Source organism: Manacus candei, unplaced genomic scaffold, assembly GCF_025592945.1.
Source record: "Manacus candei isolate 608988 ecotype Guabito, Panama unplaced genomic scaffold, ASM2559294v1 h1tg000008l, whole genome shotgun sequence".
Classification (NCBI taxonomy): Eukaryota; Metazoa; Chordata; class Aves; order Passeriformes; family Pipridae; genus Manacus; species Manacus candei.
This window is the reverse complement of record NW_026138056.1, coordinates 24,736,215-24,758,532: the sequence shown is the minus strand read 5'-3', so window position 1 is coordinate 24,758,532 and position 22,318 is coordinate 24,736,215. Positions and strand designations below refer to the sequence as shown.

Here is a 22,318-nt window from a genome sequence, read left to right as displayed (position 1 = left end):
TCTAAAGAAAAGGAGGAAAGAGAAAATTGCCAAGGAAATTTGCAGACTACACAATTTTGCATTCTTGATGTACAGACAAGATTGATTTTAAGTGTCACAGTTATAGCAGTTCTCTAGTTATAGAAAATGCATGAACTGTTTTGTCAGCTCTAGAAGTGTAGGCACCTAGGTTGAGACAGAAAATATTTCACCTCCATAGCATTCTCCACCAAATCTATTAACTTGTCTGTAGTTACAACTCAACATCAACAGACTTCTGCTGTTATCCAATAAGCATCCACTCTCAAGTGCAAGCAGATAGAACCCAATGAAAAGGATAAATTTAGTCTTTTAGTTATAAATAGTAATACCAATAATAATCTGTTAAATTGTACTATACACGTTTAATTTGCAGAGGACTTAGTTTCTACGATATTTCATTTCATAATTTAAAATGGAAACTCTGCAAAAAGAGAACCTCAGAGGAGTACTACAAAAAGTGCTAAAAATGGTTCTTGCATAAACTATGTTTTCTCTCAAAATGTTTTTGGTATGTAAAATTACTTTAAAAAAGGTTCAAAAAAATTGATCTGTTAAAAAAGGTGCCATTCTACCAAAAAGTCTTTTTATTAGAGAGCACTGATAAGATGATGGTGAAAATGCTGAACACAGTTGTGCATTGAAAGAGATGAAACCAGTGAAGCCAGTGATCTTCCTGGAATATCTCTGGATTTCATCCAGAATAGAGCTGATACTTCAGATTAAGAATTGCTTAAATTTGAAGAACTGTCAAATCTGGGAAGAGCTGACCTCTGTTTAACAAAAAACTTAAATATTTAGGCTGAAATGTGAAATATTTAGGCTGAAATATGAAATACCATGCTTTGAAAGATTATTTTTAGAGATAAAGGAACTTATCTTCATATTTGGTTTCAACTCATAAACAGAGTGGTATGTTAACTAGGGGTATCATAATTCCTGGCAATTCCTACAAATTCTTGAGCAACTAAGTTGCAAGCATGTTTCTTTCAACTATGAGGGATGACTCTGCAGGGTCTAAAGTGAGCTACAAGAGCTGTTCACAAAAGCACTGAAGTATGTGCTTTTAAGCACTGGTCCCAAACACCTATGTTTCCACTTAAGCCTGTATACAGATGCTCTGCTGAATTAATACTAAGAAAAGATGCTATCAATGGGCAGATAGCAAAGATAAACCAGCTTTGAATCAATGCTCTGGTACAACAGGTTGATCATCAGTGCCTTCTGCAAGCATCAGGAGGTTGTTCTGGAATCAGGAGGATCCATGAATGATGTTTATTTGTCATATCATAATTTTAGTTGGGTTTTAGTGGGTGCTCGGGGTCTGGTTGTCAGTGGTTTGTGAGCCACCTGACACTTCTGGCCAGATCTTACCAGCTTATGTGTTTTTATTCCTACTCTGCAGCTGGTCATAAAGCTGACCTATACACATGTATGGTCTGTGATATTTTTTTATGAGAACATAGATACTTGAGCCAAACCAGACTACACCTAATAAACCCCATTCTAATTTCCTTTATTATATTATCTGTAAGCTGATTGATGGCAAGTGTTCTTTTAGGATGACAAAGAGGCGTGTTTTTGACTGAATACTGATATGATAATGTGATAAATATGAATCTGAATAATAAAAATCAAATTCTTATGCTAGGTTTTTAAAGGGTGAAGAATATATTTGAAATAAGAGTACAGACTACATAACGTGCTTTTTGGATTAGAGCCAGGAGAATCTTGCACATTTACTGCAGGGCTGATGTTTGGATTCAGCAACACGTCCCCAGTGACTACCTGTAAAGCCCCAGATCACTGTAAAATACATCGAGACCTAATGTAACTACAGTCTCACTGTACAACCGTCAGGCATTTTCTCCAAACGAAACATTATTTCCTCAGGGTAGTTTTGGGATACAATTCCTCAGGGGGAAACACACTATTACGCATCTCCAAAGCTGACATGCATGAAGAAAGAGCTCTTGGAGAGTGTGGCTACAGCATTATACCTGTCTAGCACAGTTTGAGTAAATGGGTGTGCACGTCATACCAACATGGGCAGCACGATGCGTTTTTCCGTTCTGCCCATTGTCAGTGCTCATTGGAGCTGGCACCAGACCACAGACCTTTACAAGTTTCAGACGTTTGCTGTTCACAAACTGGCAGGTAGTGCCGAGCAGATGGTAGGAGATGTATGCCCATAAAACATACAGACCTGTGTCTGGGTTTCGTTGCTGAATCATCCAACCTAAGAGCTGAAATTTTAAACACAATGCTTCACAGTCCTTATTTTGGCATGATGGTTCTTTTTTTTCCCACTGGAAAAATTTTAGAATAAGGCTGTGGTTTGTGTGATTTTTCTAAGAGGATAAAAATGCATGTTTGGCTATGGATTTGATATTGATTACAAATAACATATTGACCAGCACACTGGAAACAGCCTATCGGTCACAAGACCTCAAAAGGTAACTATGATCTGGGAAAGAGTGTTAAGTCCCAGAAGCCAAAATTATGCCTCTGGAAAATTCCTATGACTCAGACTGGTAGAGAAAAAAAGAAAAAATACTTATGAATTAATTCAACTCCTTAATTACACATTTAGGTAAGGGAAGAGAGAAAGAAAAAGTTTAAATGAAAACACAGTTAACATGGTTTTATTTGATATTTGCTAAGTATCCAGAAGAATTTCATGGGTGAGAAGATGGAGTCAGTTCAACAAAAATAATCTGCCAGAGGATTTAAGAGCAGCTTGCCTCTAAACCTCCTGAACTAACATATATTCTCATCTCAGGTTATTCCAGTGGAAATCTGAGAAGAGATTTGTGTCACGATAAGGTCGTATTAATCCAGAGAAACATTTGTTCACATGCTATTATTTCTGCTCTATTGGAAAACTAACAAAGCTTTAGCTACAAGTTCACACTAATTGTTTCCCATTTTAAAACAATAGCAGGGATAGCAATGCTGCAGATGAATTGATATTTCTGCACTGTGTACCTTATTACAGTAGAGCTGAGAGGATAAATATAAAAATATCCTGCAAACCATTTAAGTGTTAAACTCCATCAATATCCACTGCTAAACCAACTAGGCTTAATCAGGTGACCTCAGTAAGTTACAGCATGTAAATTGCTGACAAATTTGGCAAATAAACTATGAAGGAAACCTCCCATTCCCACCATAATTTCTTGAGCATTCTCTGTGATGGGGAGGGACTGCAAAGGAAACTTTTACCCTTCTCCAAGCCCTGAAGCTGAGCAGAGAGCCCCTTTGCAGGAAGAGTAAACCTGGCCTGGGTGTGATGGGACTGCCTGTGCTTTGGGTGAGCAAAGGTCAATAGCCGGGTCAGGGCGGGAGCTAAAATCTAGTCTATATCCAAATATGATACGAGCAGGTGACCCATAACTCACAAGATGGACAAAATTAATGGCACTCCCCAAGTTGTGAAGCTGAGGAGGAAGAAGAAAACATGAAATCTTCAAGTCCAGGTACTAAGCAAGTAAAAAACTGAGAGCATGTGTTGGAAGGAACATCTGGAGGTCATTTGGTTCATTCTCCTCCTCAAAGAAGCAACAAAGTTATTAGGTTTTGGAAGTATCTCTGGATGGACTTCCCACAACCTCTTTGGGCTTTGGTTCTTAATTATGTTTATGGTAGCACTTTTTTTTTCCATGCATTTAGTTAGGCTTCCCCTTGCTGCAACTTGTCTCTTGCTGATGACCATTTTGCTGTGCACCTCCAAGAAGTGCCTGGGTCTGTCTTCTCTCTAGTTAGCCATTTGTTAGTGGAAGAAAACAATTAGATTTCCCCTTTGCCTTCTGCTCCCCCCCCTAGTATTTCCTCACCATCTCAGGGGTCCTCCACTGGACTTGCTCCAGCTTACTAAAGTCCCACTGCTCATGGAGGTCCCAAACCGAATGCAGCACTCCAGCTGCAGCTCACAGGCACCAAGGAGAGGCAAGTGCTCACTTCCCATGACCTGTTAGCAGTACTCTTGCTAGTGCAGCTCAGCAGGCATGCTCCTCTTCTTGGCAAGGGCTCACTGCTGACCCAAGTTAATGACTGCCTGAACATAACTCAAAAAGTGAACATATCCAATGCGCATCTCATTTCTGATGCGTTCTCAAGGAGATGATTGAACTTTTGGAAACTGTCCTCCAATAAAGGGGATTATGAAAAAAATAAGAAGGGGACAGTGCTCTATGTTGAAAGTACTGCAATCTGTCAGTGGTGTTAAAATATTTAAATACATTAAAAAAAACAAGGTGAAAGTAGTTTATATGATACAGATGTTCAACATTTTCTCTTTCTTCGCCTCATATTTTATCTACTTTCAGATAGACATTGGACATTGAAAAATTAAAAAAATTATCTTTACTATGCCAGGTTCTTTTTTTTTTTTTAAATAGAAAATAAGCTGAAGCTGTTATCCTGAGTACCACATCCTTGGAGATTTTGGAACTAGCAGGTCTCAGGATCACACCTTGTTTTTATACAGGAAAAACTAAATTTTTTCTTTTTCAACTTCCTCATGTTCTCCATTTCAAATAAATCGAATATTGACTTAAGTAAATTTAAGTTAAGAAGAAGCTCTAAATGTACTAGACAGTACATTGGTGTATTAATTCCCCAAATGGTTATTCTTAGTTTCAGACAATTAGCAGCAATTTCCCACAGACCAGTAATTTCATTATTTAAAAATCTGGCAGCAATCACTCATTCTGTGAAGGCAATCTTAATTTAACAGACATTAACTGCAACTGATTAGAGTAAACATGGGAAGTATTATAAACCATAGTAATTAAAATGATATTTTTCTATATATGCACCTATGTAATTGAAATTAAATATAATAATCTCAAAAGATAAAACAAAGTTAAGCCCCACATAACAATATTTCCTCTTTCTCTTTTCCAAGAGGTGCAAAATGACTAAGGCAAATCTGCTGGAGTAATCTCGTAAGTGCACACTGGAACCCATCTGTACTAAAGTAAAATTATTTGACCTATTAACTTTTGATTTTTTGAAGACCTTTTCTACATGGAAAAAATCCTACAGACACTTATTTCACATTGCAATGCCTCACTGAAGCTCATGTTATTTCAGTGTTGTACGCCCTTACTATGTTGACTATTTTGACTACATTGACTTCCCTGTGAGCACCTCATGTAATCCATCCCTGACAGAGAAACTGCCCTCGCTTCTCAAGGCTGGTGTGAGGGCAAATGGGGTGGGAAGAGTGGGGCTGTGCACCAGGGCCTGAACGAGCCCAGAGGATGCGCGACCACCCTTTGTGGCGCTCTGTCTGATGAAAGGTTTCAGTAGGCACGGTTAACTTCAACATCACTGGAGAAAGCCTTCAGGATATTAGAAGTACCAGGGACAAGTTTTATCTATTTGTTTAAGAAAAACAGTTTATATACTCCAACGCCTAGGTCTTAAATTGGTCTTAGAGAGGTCAGTTCAGCCCTGTCTTTCATTCTGCTGTGAGGGATGGCTGCTGGGCTCTGTGGAGCCAACATATCTTCTGCATTTAAAAGACCTTGATGGGAGTTTGTAGGTGCGAGACCTGCTATTAAGCACTATTGCTCTCATAACCTCCTTGATGACTCAAGCCCTTCTTCCTTCACCCTTTGATCAAATGGGATTCACAAATATGGGATGGTCTACTGCTCTGGGCTGAGAACAGGGCTGTGAGCAGTGTTTCCTGCAGTGATACCTGGTCAGGACACTTAACCTTTTCTCTTCACATGTGGAAAAGTAAAGTTATTCCAAACCTGGATTATGGAGAGGTAATAAATATAAGGAATAATTGCAAAGAAAATATTTTGGTACTTTAAAACTAAACATTTTAGCGTCTAACAGTCTAAATGACTTCATTGATCTCCTTTAGTTTTTACAAAATGTTCAGATTTTCAAATTTAACCTCTGTTTACAATGGCAGCGCTTGAACTTCTGAGAACTTTGCCCTTGGGTGAGACGGTGTTATTGTGTATATCCCTTCAAAAGTGGCTGCGTTTAAGCAGCATGTGTGAGGTGAGAGCTGTGACAGAGGACCTGACCAAGGATGTGCCAGCCAAAACACTAATCCAGTCCAATCTGATTAACCAAGACTTACTGTAACACTTTAATGAACGAGAAGGGGGAAGGTAGGGACGGAGCATTTCTCCCAGCCCTCCAGTTTGCTGTGCAGAGCTCTACCTGCTCTGGGCAAAGCACCATGGGTGGCTGCCGAGGGGAGCAGAGCACAGTGAAGGCTTTATGCCCTCCTTCCAAACAGTCTACCGATATTTCAGCGCCAGGTCTATGCCTGGCTGCAGTGGTCTGAGCAAACATCTGAGGGAAAAGTGCAAGTGCCTGCCTGGGAGAAATCACCTCACACTTCTCTGGGAAGGTGTGTGGGGATGGGGATGGAGAAGGAGGACAGCAAGGCAGGCACAAGCCACTGCCTGGGGCCCCCAGCATGTGCCCCAGCATGGCTGGAGGGGGTGTCAATGAGAAGGCATACAGATCCCTTACATATCTACCCAGTAAATTAATCTCTATATGTTACCATAGGTATAGCATTAATTCAAAATGTATTGAAGAGAATTTGGAGTCAGACTCACTGTTTCTTAATTTAGCTCTCTCTCTGTATACACACTACAGAGCTTAAGGTGTAAGCACAGTAGTCACGGGTGCAGTAACTTCTGGTTTTATGAGCAGGCAATAAGGCCTTTGTATCAGAGTCAGGCATTATACTGAAATAATTAAGGCTACAAGAAGAAAAAGTAATGCTTGGATATGGGTATCACTGCCTGAATCCTTTGAGGCAGTATCACTGCCTGAACCACTGCCATTTCTGAGCCAAGGGACCCCTCTATTAAAGGTGTTTCAATAAAAAAACAAACATGAAATCACTTGTAACCTTCAGACTAACCAGCTTGCTTCAGTAATTCTGAACTAGCCCAGGAAGTACAAGCTTTCACTGCTCAAAAAGCTTCTTTCCCTTACTCATAATTATCACTGAATAATCTTACATATTTAGCAATACACTGAATCAAAGAAAAAGTAGTCATTTCATGTTATGTTTGAGCATGTGAGTTCTACCATAAGACCTATACTGAGACAGTGAACTAAGGGCCAGTCCTTCAATACCTTAAACAGGATCACTGCTTAGAGCAACCATTGTGTCTGGGTTTTTTGTTTGTTTGTTTTGCTAGAGATATTCACAACAATGATCTTTTAGTTATCTTTCTAATGCCATTTTCTTCAAATTCTTTTGATCCGTAGTGTACATATTTCCTTATGGCTCTTGGCAGACTGCATTTACTTGTTGCTTACCTGTCCTGGTTGTTCACAGGCTGTCTGGTATCTTGCTTGTTGGCATAATTCTTTTACTCTCTCATATTTTGGTAGTTGATTAGACTGCTGAGTGTTTTTACTGGATTCCTCCTTCTTGCGTAGAAATTTGCTTACAAAAAGATAAAGTTGAACATTTTAGATACATTCTTCTAAACTCTTAAGAGGATGAATATAACTTGAAAAGCAAAGCTACTTGAAGGTTTACTGTCTTCTCGGGGAAAAAATCCCCACATTTCTGTTATTGACCTTTGATGAAGGTCAGGTACTGAAAAAAAGGCTCAGATGATTGGCTGAAAATTGCCCGAAGAGAAACAAGGGTTGCTAAAATATGTCAAACTGGTACAGTTCATCACCATTCATACATCAGTGCGGTTTCTTTCACAAGGCAAAACTCTCTGAAGCAGTACTCGCCTGGCTGAAAAACTCAGCTGAAGACACAATAGGACTTCCATACTCAGCACTAGCTTGGCTGTACCTTATATATTACAATGTGTCTTATATGCACTGTTTCATAATACATCACACAAGATTTCCACAATCTGTAAAGTCATAAAGTGCCAAAAGATAATTGCTGTAAAATTTTACCCAGAGAAAATTTTCACAACAACTGGTAAGGTGAGAGGATCTAAGGAGGTATCAGTGAAAAGAGGAGCAGTTATAGTCACAAATCTCATTTAAACATAACTCTTTTCTTAGCTGCAACAAAAATGAGGAATGCTTCCAGCCTATGATGGAAAATACAAAATCAATTGATAAGAGGATTCTGCACAGCTGGATTTGAAACAGAGATTTGGTAAGAAAATAAATCAGATGATGGCATAAGTGGGCATGAGCACAATGTTAAGGAAAGAGGCTAGGAGAGTTGCCAGAAAAGCATGCTTTCAAATTTCTTCCAAGGTAGGGATTTGGAAGCACAGCACCTTCCAAAGGCAGTGGTGGGAAACCAGGAAACAAGTCAGGCCTGTCAGTTTGCTTGCAAAATTTACTACTTCTCTGACCATAAAAAGGAAGAGGAGAGACCAGAAAGGAAAGCATGTACAAGAGAGTGTTCCCAGCAGGCATGCTCTCCCAAAACTCTCTCACCCCTAACAATTACCCTCTTTCCACCAGAAATGTGTCACGCCAAATTTTGTTCTTCTTGTTCGTTCGAAACCTGAAAGTAAAATAATAATATTTACTGCTGGCACTTATGTATAGCACTGCTAGTGTTAACAAATTATTTTTGAAAAAACAACTCTCCACTTATATATACACCTGCCATTTTATAGACGTGCTATTTAAGAGACTCTTTGAATGGGAAAGCTGTTGTTGCCATGACACAGCTCATTTTCACAGAGTCCCTTTTTCCACTCAGTTTTTGATTTACTTAGGTGTTTGCTTCTGAACTGGCTAAAAACAATGTTGGGGCCCACCTGTTTCCTGGTCTCTCCAAGTCTAGAAGCTTTAGGACAGATTTGCCATCCATATCTGGAGGTGTGTCAAGTCCTGCTATATCCAGAATTGTTGGAGCAAGATCAATATTCAGAACTATCTGAGGCACTCTGCAAATCAACAGAAACAGTCAAAGTTGTCATGTGTTTGATATGTAAGTCTTCACATTCTCTTGGAAATAGAATGGTAATTAATGTTTATCAGGACTTTGAAGATGTAAAGCTCTACACAAGTGCTAAGTTTAGAAAACCTCCTTTGAAGTCTACAACTCAGAATGATTGGCCAGTACTGCAGACTGTCATCACAAAGAAAAAGCTTAGCACAGTAAAACAAGGAGGTGCAGCAGTCACACTGCTCTTATCTCATTGACAATGAGGGCATGATGCCATTCATTCTGATAAACCACAGGGTGAGCAGTAAAAATGAACACATAGTTTTTAAAAGCAAAACCCAGAGTCTAACACTACATGACTATGCATTACACAATTTTCTCATCTCCTTTATAACTTATTCATAATATGCAAAGTGAAAGACCTACCTCTTTATGAGACTCATTGCTTTACGATAATAGGGCATCCTTAATTTTAAGTTGGACAGAATGACAATTACATGCTCTATGAAACATTTTACATCAGGCTCAACAGCTGTGCTAGAGACACAAGAGAACGTACACTGATCCCGGCTCTACACTTGGGCCACGAATAAAGAAAGGAACTCGAATATCAAAGTCATACGGCATTGACTTCCCCTTGACCAGTCCAAACTGCCCGATATGGTAACCATGGTCAGCAGTGTAAATAATGTAGGTGTTCTCCAGTTCTCCCATCTCTGCAAGCATTTGGTGTAACTGCAACACAGCACAGAAAAAACTCTGAGTAAAGTGTAGCAAAACATGTTTTGTGCATAATCATGTATAACCATCATTTATAAGCCTTAAATATACAGAACCAAACGTGGCATCAATGAGGTTGTTTACACAGATGTTTTCGGGATGGGCATTTTTACATCTTGTCTTTACTGTGCTGTTAAAAAAATCAACTTACAAGTTCAATTTCACATTTGACACAGGGGACAATTAAACAGGTCCAGAAAATTAGAATAGAAAAAAATACAGTAATAATGGTGTAGTTGCATTAGTATGTCCAAAATTCATTGTGTACTCAGAGCTTGTGAAAAAAGTCTGCTACAGCTTTAGGGGAAAAGGTACTCAGATTTGATTTACTGTGTTAGTCTACGACTTTCTCATTCCTTACACTTGTGGGCTTGGGAAAAGGCTGTAAATTTTTATTAAAGTTTAAAGAAATCTCTCTAGGGGAAGATCTTTGGTCATGGTGCTTGATTTTGGAACAAAAAGTCATACAAAGTACACCTAATAGTTCATGTATCATGTTACCTATAATTAGCTGTACACTGCATTGCCTAACTTCTGCAAACACCAGTAGACTGACACCTGAGTTGCTGTGATTTGCCAGTTCCCAGATTTCAGCTGAAGGACAAACTTTGAAGGGAGTATGTGAAATGAATAGAAGTTGTCATTTGTGCACCTGTGTCTATCCATGTGTACACACAGGTGATGCATCTTCTGTTAATACCAGGCTCTATATTAGGCCCAGTGATTTTTCCCTTTAAAAAAATCATCAGTTTATTGACCCAGCAATTAAAAAAGGAAGTTAGGAGCTCAGCATTATATTGCAGAGAACGAGAACTCATTTCTGCTGGGGATAAGTGGAGTAATTCCTCATGGAACAATGACTTTCCCTGGAATGTGGTTGGTGAAGGTAAAGAATGAATGAATGAATTTAGTTACTGACTAATAAGATTGTATTCAGAGTAGTTTCTTGAACTCACTCTTTCCATAGAGTCGTCAACTGACATCAGGGTCTGAAGTCTTTTGCGCTGCAAGACATTTGTAAACTCCATGTGGATGGGCAGCATGGGCCCCGTGTACTGCATAATCCAGTGCTTATCCATGTTTGGTGCATAGTTATAGCTGGGAGTGCTGGAGGAAAAGAACGGATCTGAAAAGTTGTGCAGCATTACAGGCATCAGAGGAAGGTCGGAACTCCTCTAGCACAGAAATAGCCAACAAGCAGTTAAGTTACAAATTCCATGTGATATTTGACAAATACCAACAAACATCACTTCAGTGGCTTCCAAGCTTCATTGGTTCATGCATCACTTCCTCAAAATTTTTTAACCACTTGCTTTCTGAGCTTTCTTTCAGACTCAAAGATCACTACAAGATCCATGTTAATATTTGAGATATGCCAAATGTGTTACTCAACAAATCTGTAATCATTAAAAAGACTTATCTGAATGATGCATACCATAAAGATAAGCAGAAAAATTAAGAAAGTCAGAGATCAAAGATAAATGCTTCCCTTTCATATTAAGGTAAGCTGCCCTGATGCATCCAGTAGGAAAATTACCTTTAAACAAAACTCAAAGAAAGATATTTTTCAGTAGGATAGAGAAATTTAGTAGTCAGTACCAAGAACACCACCAGTGTTATCAGTTTTCAAGATGCCCCAAAGAGTGAAAACACTGACTTTTTCCCTTCCCATGACCAGAGGTGAGTGCAGACATCACCAGGAGCCTGAGTGCAATCCCTCCAGGACTGAGTTCCTGGGTGTAGGGTCCTGACAGGAGACCATGTGGTGGCCTTGAATGAGAGAGCTGAGAAAGTGATGCAGTCAATGCTGTTCCTCCAGATCCATGTTCAGTCTCCATTACTTGCCCTTAGCCCTCATCTAAGCTATGTCCCGGTGATGCCTGGTGATGTGGTAGACATGAAAATCCCACCCATACCAAAATAACAGTTATTCATACCTTAAATTCTGTTAAGGTACTATTTTTTCAATGTGAATGTAAAGCACACTGCATTACCAGCATAACATGAACTATGACAACAATATTGAGCTAACACTGCTATTGATACTAGTACTAAGAAGAAGTAAGGGCATAGAGTCCTATCCAAAGCAAAGAATGATGCTTTTGGAGTTTGCACAAACATTGAAGGAAAGATTTAAGAGCAGTGTTCTATCCATAGCCAGTGAATTTTTGAAGGATAACATATAAGAAACAAGAATATGTTCACAGATACACCTCCTTGGAAGAAAAGGTACTGCAAAAAATATGCCAAGTAAATTTACTGTACAGACAAGTAGGTTACGAAAGCTCTCCATCAATCCAGTTCTAATACCTAGCATACATGCTAGACATAAAGGTGAAGTGAAATCAAACAAAAGCCGTGTCCCATAATGTTTTCACCTATGTATGAGCAGTTTCCTTCTCCATGAAGAAGGAATCTAGGCTTTGTCATTTTGATTAAGTTCTTTGGCTGTTATTTTTTTCCTGTTTCTAATACACTGCAGTAAGTAATACATGAGTTGCAGCATTACATTTGAAAAATAGACATAAATAGGAAGTGAAAAAAATGCTGTTGTGTTATTAGGTTAATTTGATTCTTGTGATTCTCTTTTCAGTTTATAATTAAAATGTAATTAAATATTAATTTACTGTTTAGATACTGAAAATTATAATGTGAGCTAAGGTACATTTTCCCCATTGAAATATTTATGTGTAGTTGTCTTTTCTTCAGAGGTTGCACTGAACAATATCAACAGTGTATACTGATTAAACTTAAAAGTCACACCTTTGACCAGTCCTTTGCATTTCTTAACATGGTTGTATGTGACCACAGAATAGTGGAAGCAGTTGATTTTACTGTATCAGATATCGTATGATAATCTATAACTATATAATCCAAGGATAAAAATCAGCTGAAAGGATAACATAATAGACTTGTAGTCAACTGCAATAAATTAATGAAGTCCACATTTTAAGTGGAGACCATTTTTTGAGAATTTGAGAAGTATGCCTCTAGTACACACAGCTAGTTTTGACTAATCTACTTAACCATTAGCCTCAAGAAAAAGAGAAGTGAGACAACAGTATCACAGGATTTTTCAATCTTTGGTAGAGATTAAGAAGTATGAAAAGGTTGGTTCCCTACTTGGCAAAGACAAGCATAAACTAGAATTCCTTTTCTGCTGGGAATTCTTTTATTTCATGTTGAAAGGTCAAAGTTTTTGTAATTTCCCATGGTTGAAGTCTGATTTTTAAAATGAATACTGCCACAAAATTAATAAAATTTATCCCAGGAGCACAGCCCTTGTGTTGTTGGCTAGCCAGCAGTCCTAGCAGAGGGACTGATGGAGCCCCAGACCTTGAAGAAGTAAATCTTAGGAGTTTTGGTCACCTATCAGTTATCAGGCACACTGACAGAAGAGGATACTTCCAGTGCAAACTTTCCTCTGTTTTTTGGAAGTTTGTCAAATGAGATGTTTTCCCATGAAAGAGCTCAGTTTTGATTAATCAGCATTTTCTAGAAAAACCCTACTTTTTTCAGAGGAGTCCTGAGTGCCACTGCCACAGAGGGATGAGGTGGCTGTGAGCTATGCTCAGCTGGCAGCACCATGACAGCCTGCTGCTGTGCCAGGAAGGAGAGCCAGCTGCTGAAGCAGGCTCAGGTCTCATGTTCCCAGGCCATTGTGAGAAGCCTCCTCCACATAATGGATAATCTTTAAAAGCAGCACTCAAGGATTTAGCAGGGCAGTTAAAACCTTTCACAGACACTTTCCAAATGCATTTTGAATTTTCTGGGTGAGAAATGCAGCAGGCAGAGAGTGAGCAGAATTTTCCTCCCAGACAACTCAGGGGACGGGACCTTCTGTGAAACATCCAGTGTCACTGGCTGATGGATAAATGTGAAACAGGGGTCCAAAGTGTCAGAAAAAGAGTACTAGGGAAGAGACAGAAATGAATTCCAACACCCCACAGGCTTTTCTGTGTTCCCTGTGTACCCCTGTTTATTGGGCCTTTCAGAAATCCACCAGAAAGGCACTGGTTTCCAGCCACAAGACCTGACATTGCCCTCAGATCTATCTACCTTTTTTTGGTGTAAAACAATCAAACAAACACTACAGAGGTGAATCCTGGGGAGAATATTGCTGATTTCTGAAAACTTTTCCATGTAAATAGACCTCTCCCCTGTCAGTGATAATTGTTTAACACAACATTTTTTTTTGAAGCAGCTGGAGATATCAGCTAAATGTTTAGCTGTTACAAGCCCTTGAAAGTCATCATAGTACAGTCACTGTTTCTATTCTTCCATTTTTGGGAATGATTTTGCTCAGTATTGACAAGTACTTCCGTAGGGTAACGCTGACATCTATATTTCCTTGATTCCTCTTTGCACTGGGAGTATAAAGTTGAAGGTATGTACCTTTTTCTATTGCCTCAGTCACAGAGGCTATCTTCTGCAGAGCACATTAGTTGATTCGTGATCAGCAGACAGTGTCAGGTAGCCCACTATTTTCAGGTTGTCCATGGCCTCTAAGTCTGGCAAGGAGCTACTGTAGTATTTGTCATTCTTGTAGAACATACTAACCTGGGCAAATCTACATTGCTCAATTGCCCACTTACATTTGTCCAACACATTCTATGCAGAACTTAATACACAGAGACTTCTTGGTACTTCATGACAGATGTCTTCTGGCACTGGGCAGGACACTGGAAGATGCCAGATTCAAAAAATTTTGAATTGATACCCCCAGTTTAACTAACAAAAAAACTCAAATACATAACAATAACACATGTTGAACATGGTCAGTCACTTTCCCACAAACACATCCTCATAATGAGAACAGTAATTCACCCTGAGATTTTGTAATCATTCACCTATCTGTGTAAATAAATTTACAGAAACATCTAAGGTGATAATTAAATGTTCTATAGGTTATGGAAGGAGTAAATATCTTTAAGCACTAGTGCACTTTTCCCTTTAAAGGAAGATTCACCACAAAATCTATCATTTCTTTATCTGTAAGCATCAGTTCAAATAGGTACTTATAGTTATGCTGAGAGAAAAGGAGTTGTATTAGCAGTCACCTTGTGGTCAAAAGGCCTCAATAACTCTTTCTGACAACATATTTGTTATATTTATATATTTAAAATTGAACTTCAAAATAAAGAATGCATCTTATTTGGCTTTTAAGGTACCACAATAGCTTTTAAGTTCGACAAGAAATAAAAAATCCAAACCCAACAACCTAAACCAATGGATGTTTGCACTTGAGGATCTATTAAAATGGGGTTCCCAAGCAGCAAATAATTCAGAAATAAATTTCACTATCTTCTACTAGTAACTGAACTGAATTGTGATATTCAATGAAATAAATGGAATATAGCCTTTTTGCAAAATATTATATAAATAAATAACATATAAATATGTAATATATAAAAATATCATTAAAAGATATTTTACAGTTTAAGAAAATAATGGAAGATTCAACTTGTCTATTGCTGTTTAGCCAGTTGTGGTATCTGTGTGGAAAAGAAATAAAACAGAGTATAGCATGTTTTAAGAGCTTCCAGAATTCAGTACAACTTTAAATTAGTTTGCTTTCCAAAAAATTGATCTAAATATATACAAGTCTCTAACAGATGGGTTAATGTGGAAAGAAATAAATATATTTACAAACATTTGTTCAACTGCTCACAGTAAAAATCTGTGTTTTCCCCTATTTACAATCTCCTGATTCTCTTCTGTTTCTATTCAACAAAAGAAAATTATGTTCACAAAAATACTGCCTAAAAGATATTGGTTTTAATAATTCCATAGAGTTTTCAGGGGTTTTAATCCCCAGAGTGTTTGGCTAATCTGTTTGGACTGGGATTCCTCTCATTAATGAAAATAATACAGTACTTAGATGACCCAGGAACATTTTCATTTCATAAAAATAAAAGTCAACAACATTTTAAAGTAATACCTACAGTAAAACTGATTGAAAAAAATTAATACTTTCTGTACAGAATTAACACCTCTATTATTCTTTGAAATATGATTAGCAAACATGGCATAGGTGGTCATGTTTCTTCAGAAAAAAATGCAAATAAAAGAAGGAAGCAAATTCTTTGTTTCCAGGGAAAGCAGACTTCCAGGTTTAGACACTGTTCTTGGAAAGCAGGAAGCCCAGATTCTGGGCAAAATTAAAAGTAAAAAAGCCCCAACATGACCAGTGCCATGGTCTGTACTAATGTGAAGTTGAATTTCACCCTACTGGGTCTGCTTTTGCTGCCTTTTAAAAGGGAAATCTTTAAACCCAGTGATATTTATAGATCTGGGGATGTGAGGTATGAAAGTTTCACTCTGAAGTGTAACACAACTGCTATATTTCAGAATAAAGAAGAAAAAAGTTCTTACCTGTTAAATATAAAACCTTTCTATTTTAAGAAACATTATTTGTTGCTGCTGCAGAACCTCATTGTGCAACTAGAATCTTACTTACATTTCTATTTCACCCCATTTCTTCTAGTCTTGTTTCAAGCTACGCTCGCAATGACACACGTGATAATTCTGATCATTTATCTCTACGTCAGGAGTCCAAGCAGGCCTCAGGCCAGCAGTGACACAAGGCATTGATATGTCAAGATTTATTACTGATGCAAATGTATGATTGCACTCTAATGGTCAAATGTCCACATTACAAGACATACCATTGTAACTGCCAGAGGCTTCAGACTCGGCCTCAGGGACTCCAGATACAGTCACCTCACACCCCAAAATCACAGTTAAGACTCTGCTGGGAATTCAGAGGTGCAAGAGCATTTCTCTTCATGCTTTGCTACTGCAGACACACCACTACCTCCACACCAGGTCTATCAGCACCTGTCATATGATCTTTAAATGGAAATATAAAGTTCTGCCTTTCATATCATCTACCCTTTCTCACATTAGCTTGTGAAGGTTTCTGATCTCTCCCAAGATATCATTTCTATCTGTTCTTCCTAAGATCTCTATCTTGGCAATAGAATTTCTTCCAAGTAGTCATAAAATCTTGCTGTCAGTCCTCCTGCCAGCCCAAGGATCTTTAACTCAGCCCAAGGATCTTTAACTCAGCACAGCCAGCAGTGTTTCAGATTTCCATTTTTTACATTCTTCAGTAAACCTGCCTCCTGCAGATTTTTGCTTCTAATGTTTGTTTACTCACAGCTTATAAACAGCTTAGGTCTGATTCACAGTTCCCCTAAGACTGGTTCACACTGGAAGGTAAAGGGAAGTTAAAGTGCCAGAGGCCCTGAGCATAACTGAGAATTCAGGCTTCCATTAGAGCACCCTTTGAGTCAGAGCTTTCCTGCTTAGCTGTCTGACGGAACGATACTGTCGTGTAACATAACTTCACATTTAACAACAACATTTCCAACTCTGTTCTCCCACAGATGATGTTCATTACCACAGCAAAAAATCTATGTATTGCTTTCATCTAGTACATCTTCTCCAGTCCCATTTTCTTCCACAGAAGTGATTTCTGGGCATAGCTAGAGTACATGCCTTAGTATGATTTATTTTCAGAAAATATCACTCATTATGGTCATAGCATCCAGGATAAAGCTTCAGAAATATTTTTAGTTGTTAGAAATAGGACATATTTTAAGGAGAGGAGAAGTGGGAGAGTGAGAGGGAGAATTGAAGCTTAAAAAAAATAGACTGCTGTTTCTGGTAAGATATAGTTTGTGTTTCATTGTAAACTGGAGTTAATAAGAATTAGTAGGAATCACTTAATATTAATAATTAAACAGTGTACACATCATTACTGTTCTTGTCCTTGTAAGACTTCTCATGCCACTCAGCAGGCTGTTTGTGCTGAGGAGGACAGGACTGTACATAATGATGGTATGTAATTCTTCATTTTCTTTTTGGCTCTGATTTTTTTTCATAAATCTTATGGACTGTGCTACTGTATTCATTTGATTTTCTTCTTGCCATGTTGATAAGGGAGGAACTGAGACCAACAGACACCCACATTTGAGGGCAGAACTCTCCCTGAGTTCTGGAGTAGCCACTCCCCTCTTCATATGTGCCAGTGGAAAACTTCTTCTAAACAAACTTCTGGGTTGTGGGTGGGTGTTTTGTTCTGGTTTTTTGGTGGTTTTGTTTGTTTGTTTTTTAATTTTTAGACGAGGAATTTCAATCAAATGGCACTTTACCAGCAAAGAGACATCATATAATTTAAGGGTCTGCTTCAGCTACTGTTCTTTTAAGCAAAACTTCCCCTCACATGTGGTTGACAGGCTATCTTAATCCTTGGTTTGTAGGTATAACCTTCCATCTCAGTTTGTTAAGCCAGCAAGCAGCTTTTGACCTGGTTTCCCTTCTTTGTTGGAGGTAGGCGTTACAGTAACATGATACAGCAACTACATTTTTAAAAACAAAATCCAAGGTCAGATGGCTGTCACCCAAGGTCAGAAAGAAAGGGATTCAAATGGTGCTTGACCACCAAGGAAGAAAACCTAAGGGTTAAATGTTCAAATTACACAAATCTTGGCAGGAGGGATTTTATTGTTCTTGTGCTGTTTTCACATTGAGCACCAAATATTTCTGTAAGAACTGAACTACTTATATCTTTTAGAGCATGTTGCTAGAACATAATATTTTTGGTAGAGGAATCAGTTGTTTGGAATCTTCAGCCACCCAAATTGGCAGTTTATCTTCATTTTGTCTCATTTCTTAGTCTGCAGACTGAACTTAACACATGCAGTCAGTCAGTGCAATAAGAAACACAAAACAACGCAGCAAGGATCTCCTGAGGTCAATAGAGCAAAAAATCTTTGCAAGAAGGTTGCCAAGAAATTAACAACACCAGAAGAAAAGAAGCAGCACAGCCGAGTGCTCTCACAAGTAGCCTAGCAAAGCAAGATATTTAGACCCCAGGAGTCTACACAAACAAAAATTAATTTACACTCAAGTACTTAAATGAAACTAAGCCTCGAACAGATAACTAGGATCTTCTCTTGGTCTTTGGAGGTAACATGCAACCTGTACAAGGTGGAGAGGTAGTTAAAAATTTGGAGACTAACTAAATCCATTTGGTCTAGCAGCACAAACTAGTAGGCTGAAAACACCAAGCGGTAGAAAGTGTCAAAAGCACGACAAACCAAAGCAAGTTCCTACAAGCACTTTTCAGAAGACAGTGAGCAAGGAGCCTAAAATGAGTTGCTTTGGCCTGGGGAGATGTAGGGGGAGATTCAATGATTCCAGTGCTTTTCTTCCAGACATGGTCCCCACAGCTGAGCGGAAACAGTTTGAATCCTACCCTCCTGTATGATGGATAGTCCCTCAGCAGACAGGATGGCTTGCCTGAGGCCAGGCAGTCTGTGCCACTAAATGGGAAGCAATCTGTTGAACGGGGTGAGAACAAGTAGAAATAACTCTCTTGCTATGAAAAGTGGCAATTGAAAGGAGACATGTGAGAGATCCATTAAATTTGATGTAGTGGCTATTCATTATTCTTCACAGGATGGGAAGTAAGAGACACAGGTGGCATAACCAAGCTCCAGGTTAGGAAGGAAACAAAAGGCAGACCTTTGTCCTCAGTGCAGGGAGTGACACCATGGAACTTCCTGCCACAAGATGGTGGGGTTGCCATCAGAGCTGAAAAAGAGATCAGTCCAATGCAAAGAGAATGGGGCACATTGACCTAGATGCTTCATCTAAAGTGATGATTTTCAGAAGCTGGAAAAACAGAGGAAAAAGTTTGTGTTTTTTTTCCCCCCTAAGCATTCCCTGCTGCTTTCTGCTGGAGCACATAATTCAGGATACTGACTTAAGAAGTTCTTTCATACAACCCAATATTACAGGTTTTATGTGTTCATGTCTATTATTTGCAAACTAATATCTCAATTTCATTAGTTCTCTATACAGGTAGAAGTTATTCTGAATATCTAAATAACTACAAAACATGGCTGACTGATTTGCATTACTTGCGAAGTCTAATCTCAGGAATGTGTAATCATTGAGAACATAAGATTATGAGGTCAGGGAAAGTGGTGTATCTAGAAAGTAGCACCCAGTAAGAGGATAAAAAAATACCAACTAACAAATATTTAACCATATGCGATGAACAGCAAATCTCTTTCTGGCCCCAACTAGTGATCAGTTTATATGTGCAGTTTATGCAGTAACTGCTACATTGCAATTTTAAAGAAGTTAATATAACTACAAAAAGCATCCTTGGGAATTAGCTACTGCAGGGTGCCCAAAATGCAATTTGCAGATCAAGAAGCTTTCCAACTGTCTTATGAAGCTGATTTATCCTCATTTAGAGACACCAAATCAATGTACAATCCAGCTGTAATATTTTATTAAGGTAGGGTTTGATGTGCAAAGACATTGTTTAAGAACAAATGGAAAGACCAGTCTACAAACCTATGGTAGACACAAGTGCAGTGGAAACTTCCATAGCATCTCACTATGAGGAAAAGGACACAGAATACTTAAGGTATGAAGCAAGATGTGTAATCCAAGACTATCTACAGATTTTTAGCTAGAGTTGAATAATTCTTTTTTTTTCATTATAGTTTAATCACCAGGAAAGATTAAGGATGCTATTTTAAAATGCAGTCTAATAAGCTATTTTGGGAATCTGCCCTTATCTAGTCTATAAACAAATCTGGTGCACTCAAAAGCTTCAAAAGGGTGTTTTTACTCTCAATGCATTCAGTTTGTTAGAGCCCAGGAAGCACATATCTTAGAGGAAAATGAAGGAAGTAATATCTTCCCAACAGATCCTGACCTGTGTCTACATATTTTCAGGGTATTGTAAGAAGCTGCCCTTACAAAGCCAAATACTGACCTTTTAATCTCCCACAACTTCCCAGGAGGAAAAGAGCTTCTCTCTGCTTTAATAATGGTCAGAGCTGTCACTCTTCCCCGCAAAAGGAGCAAGCACAGCAAAAAGCCAAGCAAACATTCACTGCTTACTATGAGTTTTTTATATTTGAGTTCTCTGTTCCTGCAATGTCTCCATAAACAAATTCTTCACAGAAGCAGGCACAAGGAGTGGGTCTGGCAGTATGTGATTTTGACTTACATATGCTGTGAAGCGTTGGGGTAGAGCTCTGAGAACTGTGGTGCAGAATCCTCGGGGCCATGGGGCGCAGCGTGGCTGATGACCATCATTATGGGCCTATGGGGATATATCCTCTTAGACATTCTGAAGTAATTAATGCTCTCATTAGTGATTAGGTCTGTGAAGTAGTCCTGGAACATACGATTAACACAAAGCAAAAGTTACAAAGTGCATGATTAATTAGATCACATACTATCATGTTATTATGTTATTTTCAAGTCCTCATTAAAGCTCAGATCAGGAAGTAAAAGCATACCATCAAAGAGATGTATGATTTGAGGGAGCATAGGGGAGACCGAGAAGTAATTACTTTCTTAAGCAGGCAATGCCACATAAAATGAGATGGTATTTTGCAAATCAGATATAAAAGAAAGTATTAAGTAAATTTGATTACCAGATTTCGTTATATAGTGCCAAGTAACATTTAAAGTGACAGACTGTACTGACAAAGATATGTTTCTTGAATTTCACTTCACAAGGTAATGGTTCCCAACTAACATTGACTCTTATGCTGGTTTTATGTTTACATAAACCTTTCTTGCACAATCTTTGTTCAGACTCTACTTTCACATCTGTACAAAGTGGAACAGATTGCAAAAAATCTTTATCAAAGAAATTGCAAATGAGAATGCAGGGTGCAGTTGAATTCCTGCGGGCTCTGTTCATTTAATTGTGCAACTTTAAGCAGTGCAGCTGCTGAGATTAAGGTTGTGACTCGCTAATAAACTGGCTTAACCTACAGCCAAGGTGGCAAATGGAAGCCTACAAGGGGAAGGGAGGAAATGGAACTAAGAAAAAAAGATGAAAACTTAAATTAAACCACCTGCCACCTTAGAGTATTCACTGTTGGCCTGGAGGTCTAGTGCGAGCTTCATTGAGAAAGTGCTGAGACAATGTTTGTAATTTCAAGCACTTCCAGGCATGACTAATCTTATGTTGTGGATTCGAGGCCCCAAACAGCTGCAAAAGCAGAGCCTCAGGGACAAGGTCTGTGTCGCATGTCAGTGCTAGGACAAGCCAACCAGCTGTGACCTCCTCGCTAGCCCACTCCCTGTCCCCCTGCCCCTTCCCCTCTCCTGTAGCAAACTTGGAGTGCATACAGTAGCCCTGGCTGCTACAAACCCTGCAAGCATATGGAAGAGACAGCGAGTGATATTTTAGTTTCCAAAATGGAAAATGAGTGCCAGGCACCAGGGTTGTGATAATTTTTGGGTTTGTGGCCTGTTCAAGTGAAATGCCTGTATGACTGCTCTCCCAAAGCATATGATCCCCTCTTGCTTCCCTATTTATTCTAGCTACATACACTGTGTGTGTAAGGAACGTATAGCTAACCAATACTCTTTATTTCTTTTTTTTTTCTCTCTATAAATATATAATCAGTATCATGTAATTTCTATGGATGGGAAAATCAGAAACAGGCATTGCGAGCTTCCAATAAAATCTCATTACATGGGTCAGAAACCACAGCTGCAACATCTGTATCATCTTCCTTGAGCTAGTTTGAGGAAATGCCAGATTGCCTTCTGCAGGCTGGAAAGTCTGCGATCTGCGCTCCTAACCGT

At 38.7% G+C, this 22,318-nt stretch overlaps 1 protein-coding gene across 1 annotated transcript in view; it reads right to left on the bottom strand.

Annotated features, from left to right (window-relative positions):
• SULF1 (sulfatase 1) overlaps positions 1 to 22,318 on the bottom strand; it is a 121,310-nt gene that overhangs the window by 22,616 nt on the left and 76,376 nt on the right. The window contains exons 9-14 of the mRNA XM_051768451.1: positions 20,718 to 20,887; positions 10,633 to 10,783; positions 9,456 to 9,631; positions 8,766 to 8,894; positions 8,450 to 8,506; positions 7,333 to 7,462 (exon numbers count right to left, since the gene is read on the bottom strand). Of these exons, the coding sequence (XP_051624411.1) occupies positions 7,333 to 7,462; positions 8,450 to 8,506; positions 8,766 to 8,894; positions 9,456 to 9,631; positions 10,633 to 10,783; positions 20,718 to 20,887 (813 nt within the window). The remainder of the gene's footprint in view (positions 1 to 7,332; positions 7,463 to 8,449; positions 8,507 to 8,765; positions 8,895 to 9,455; positions 9,632 to 10,632; positions 10,784 to 20,717; positions 20,888 to 22,318) is intronic.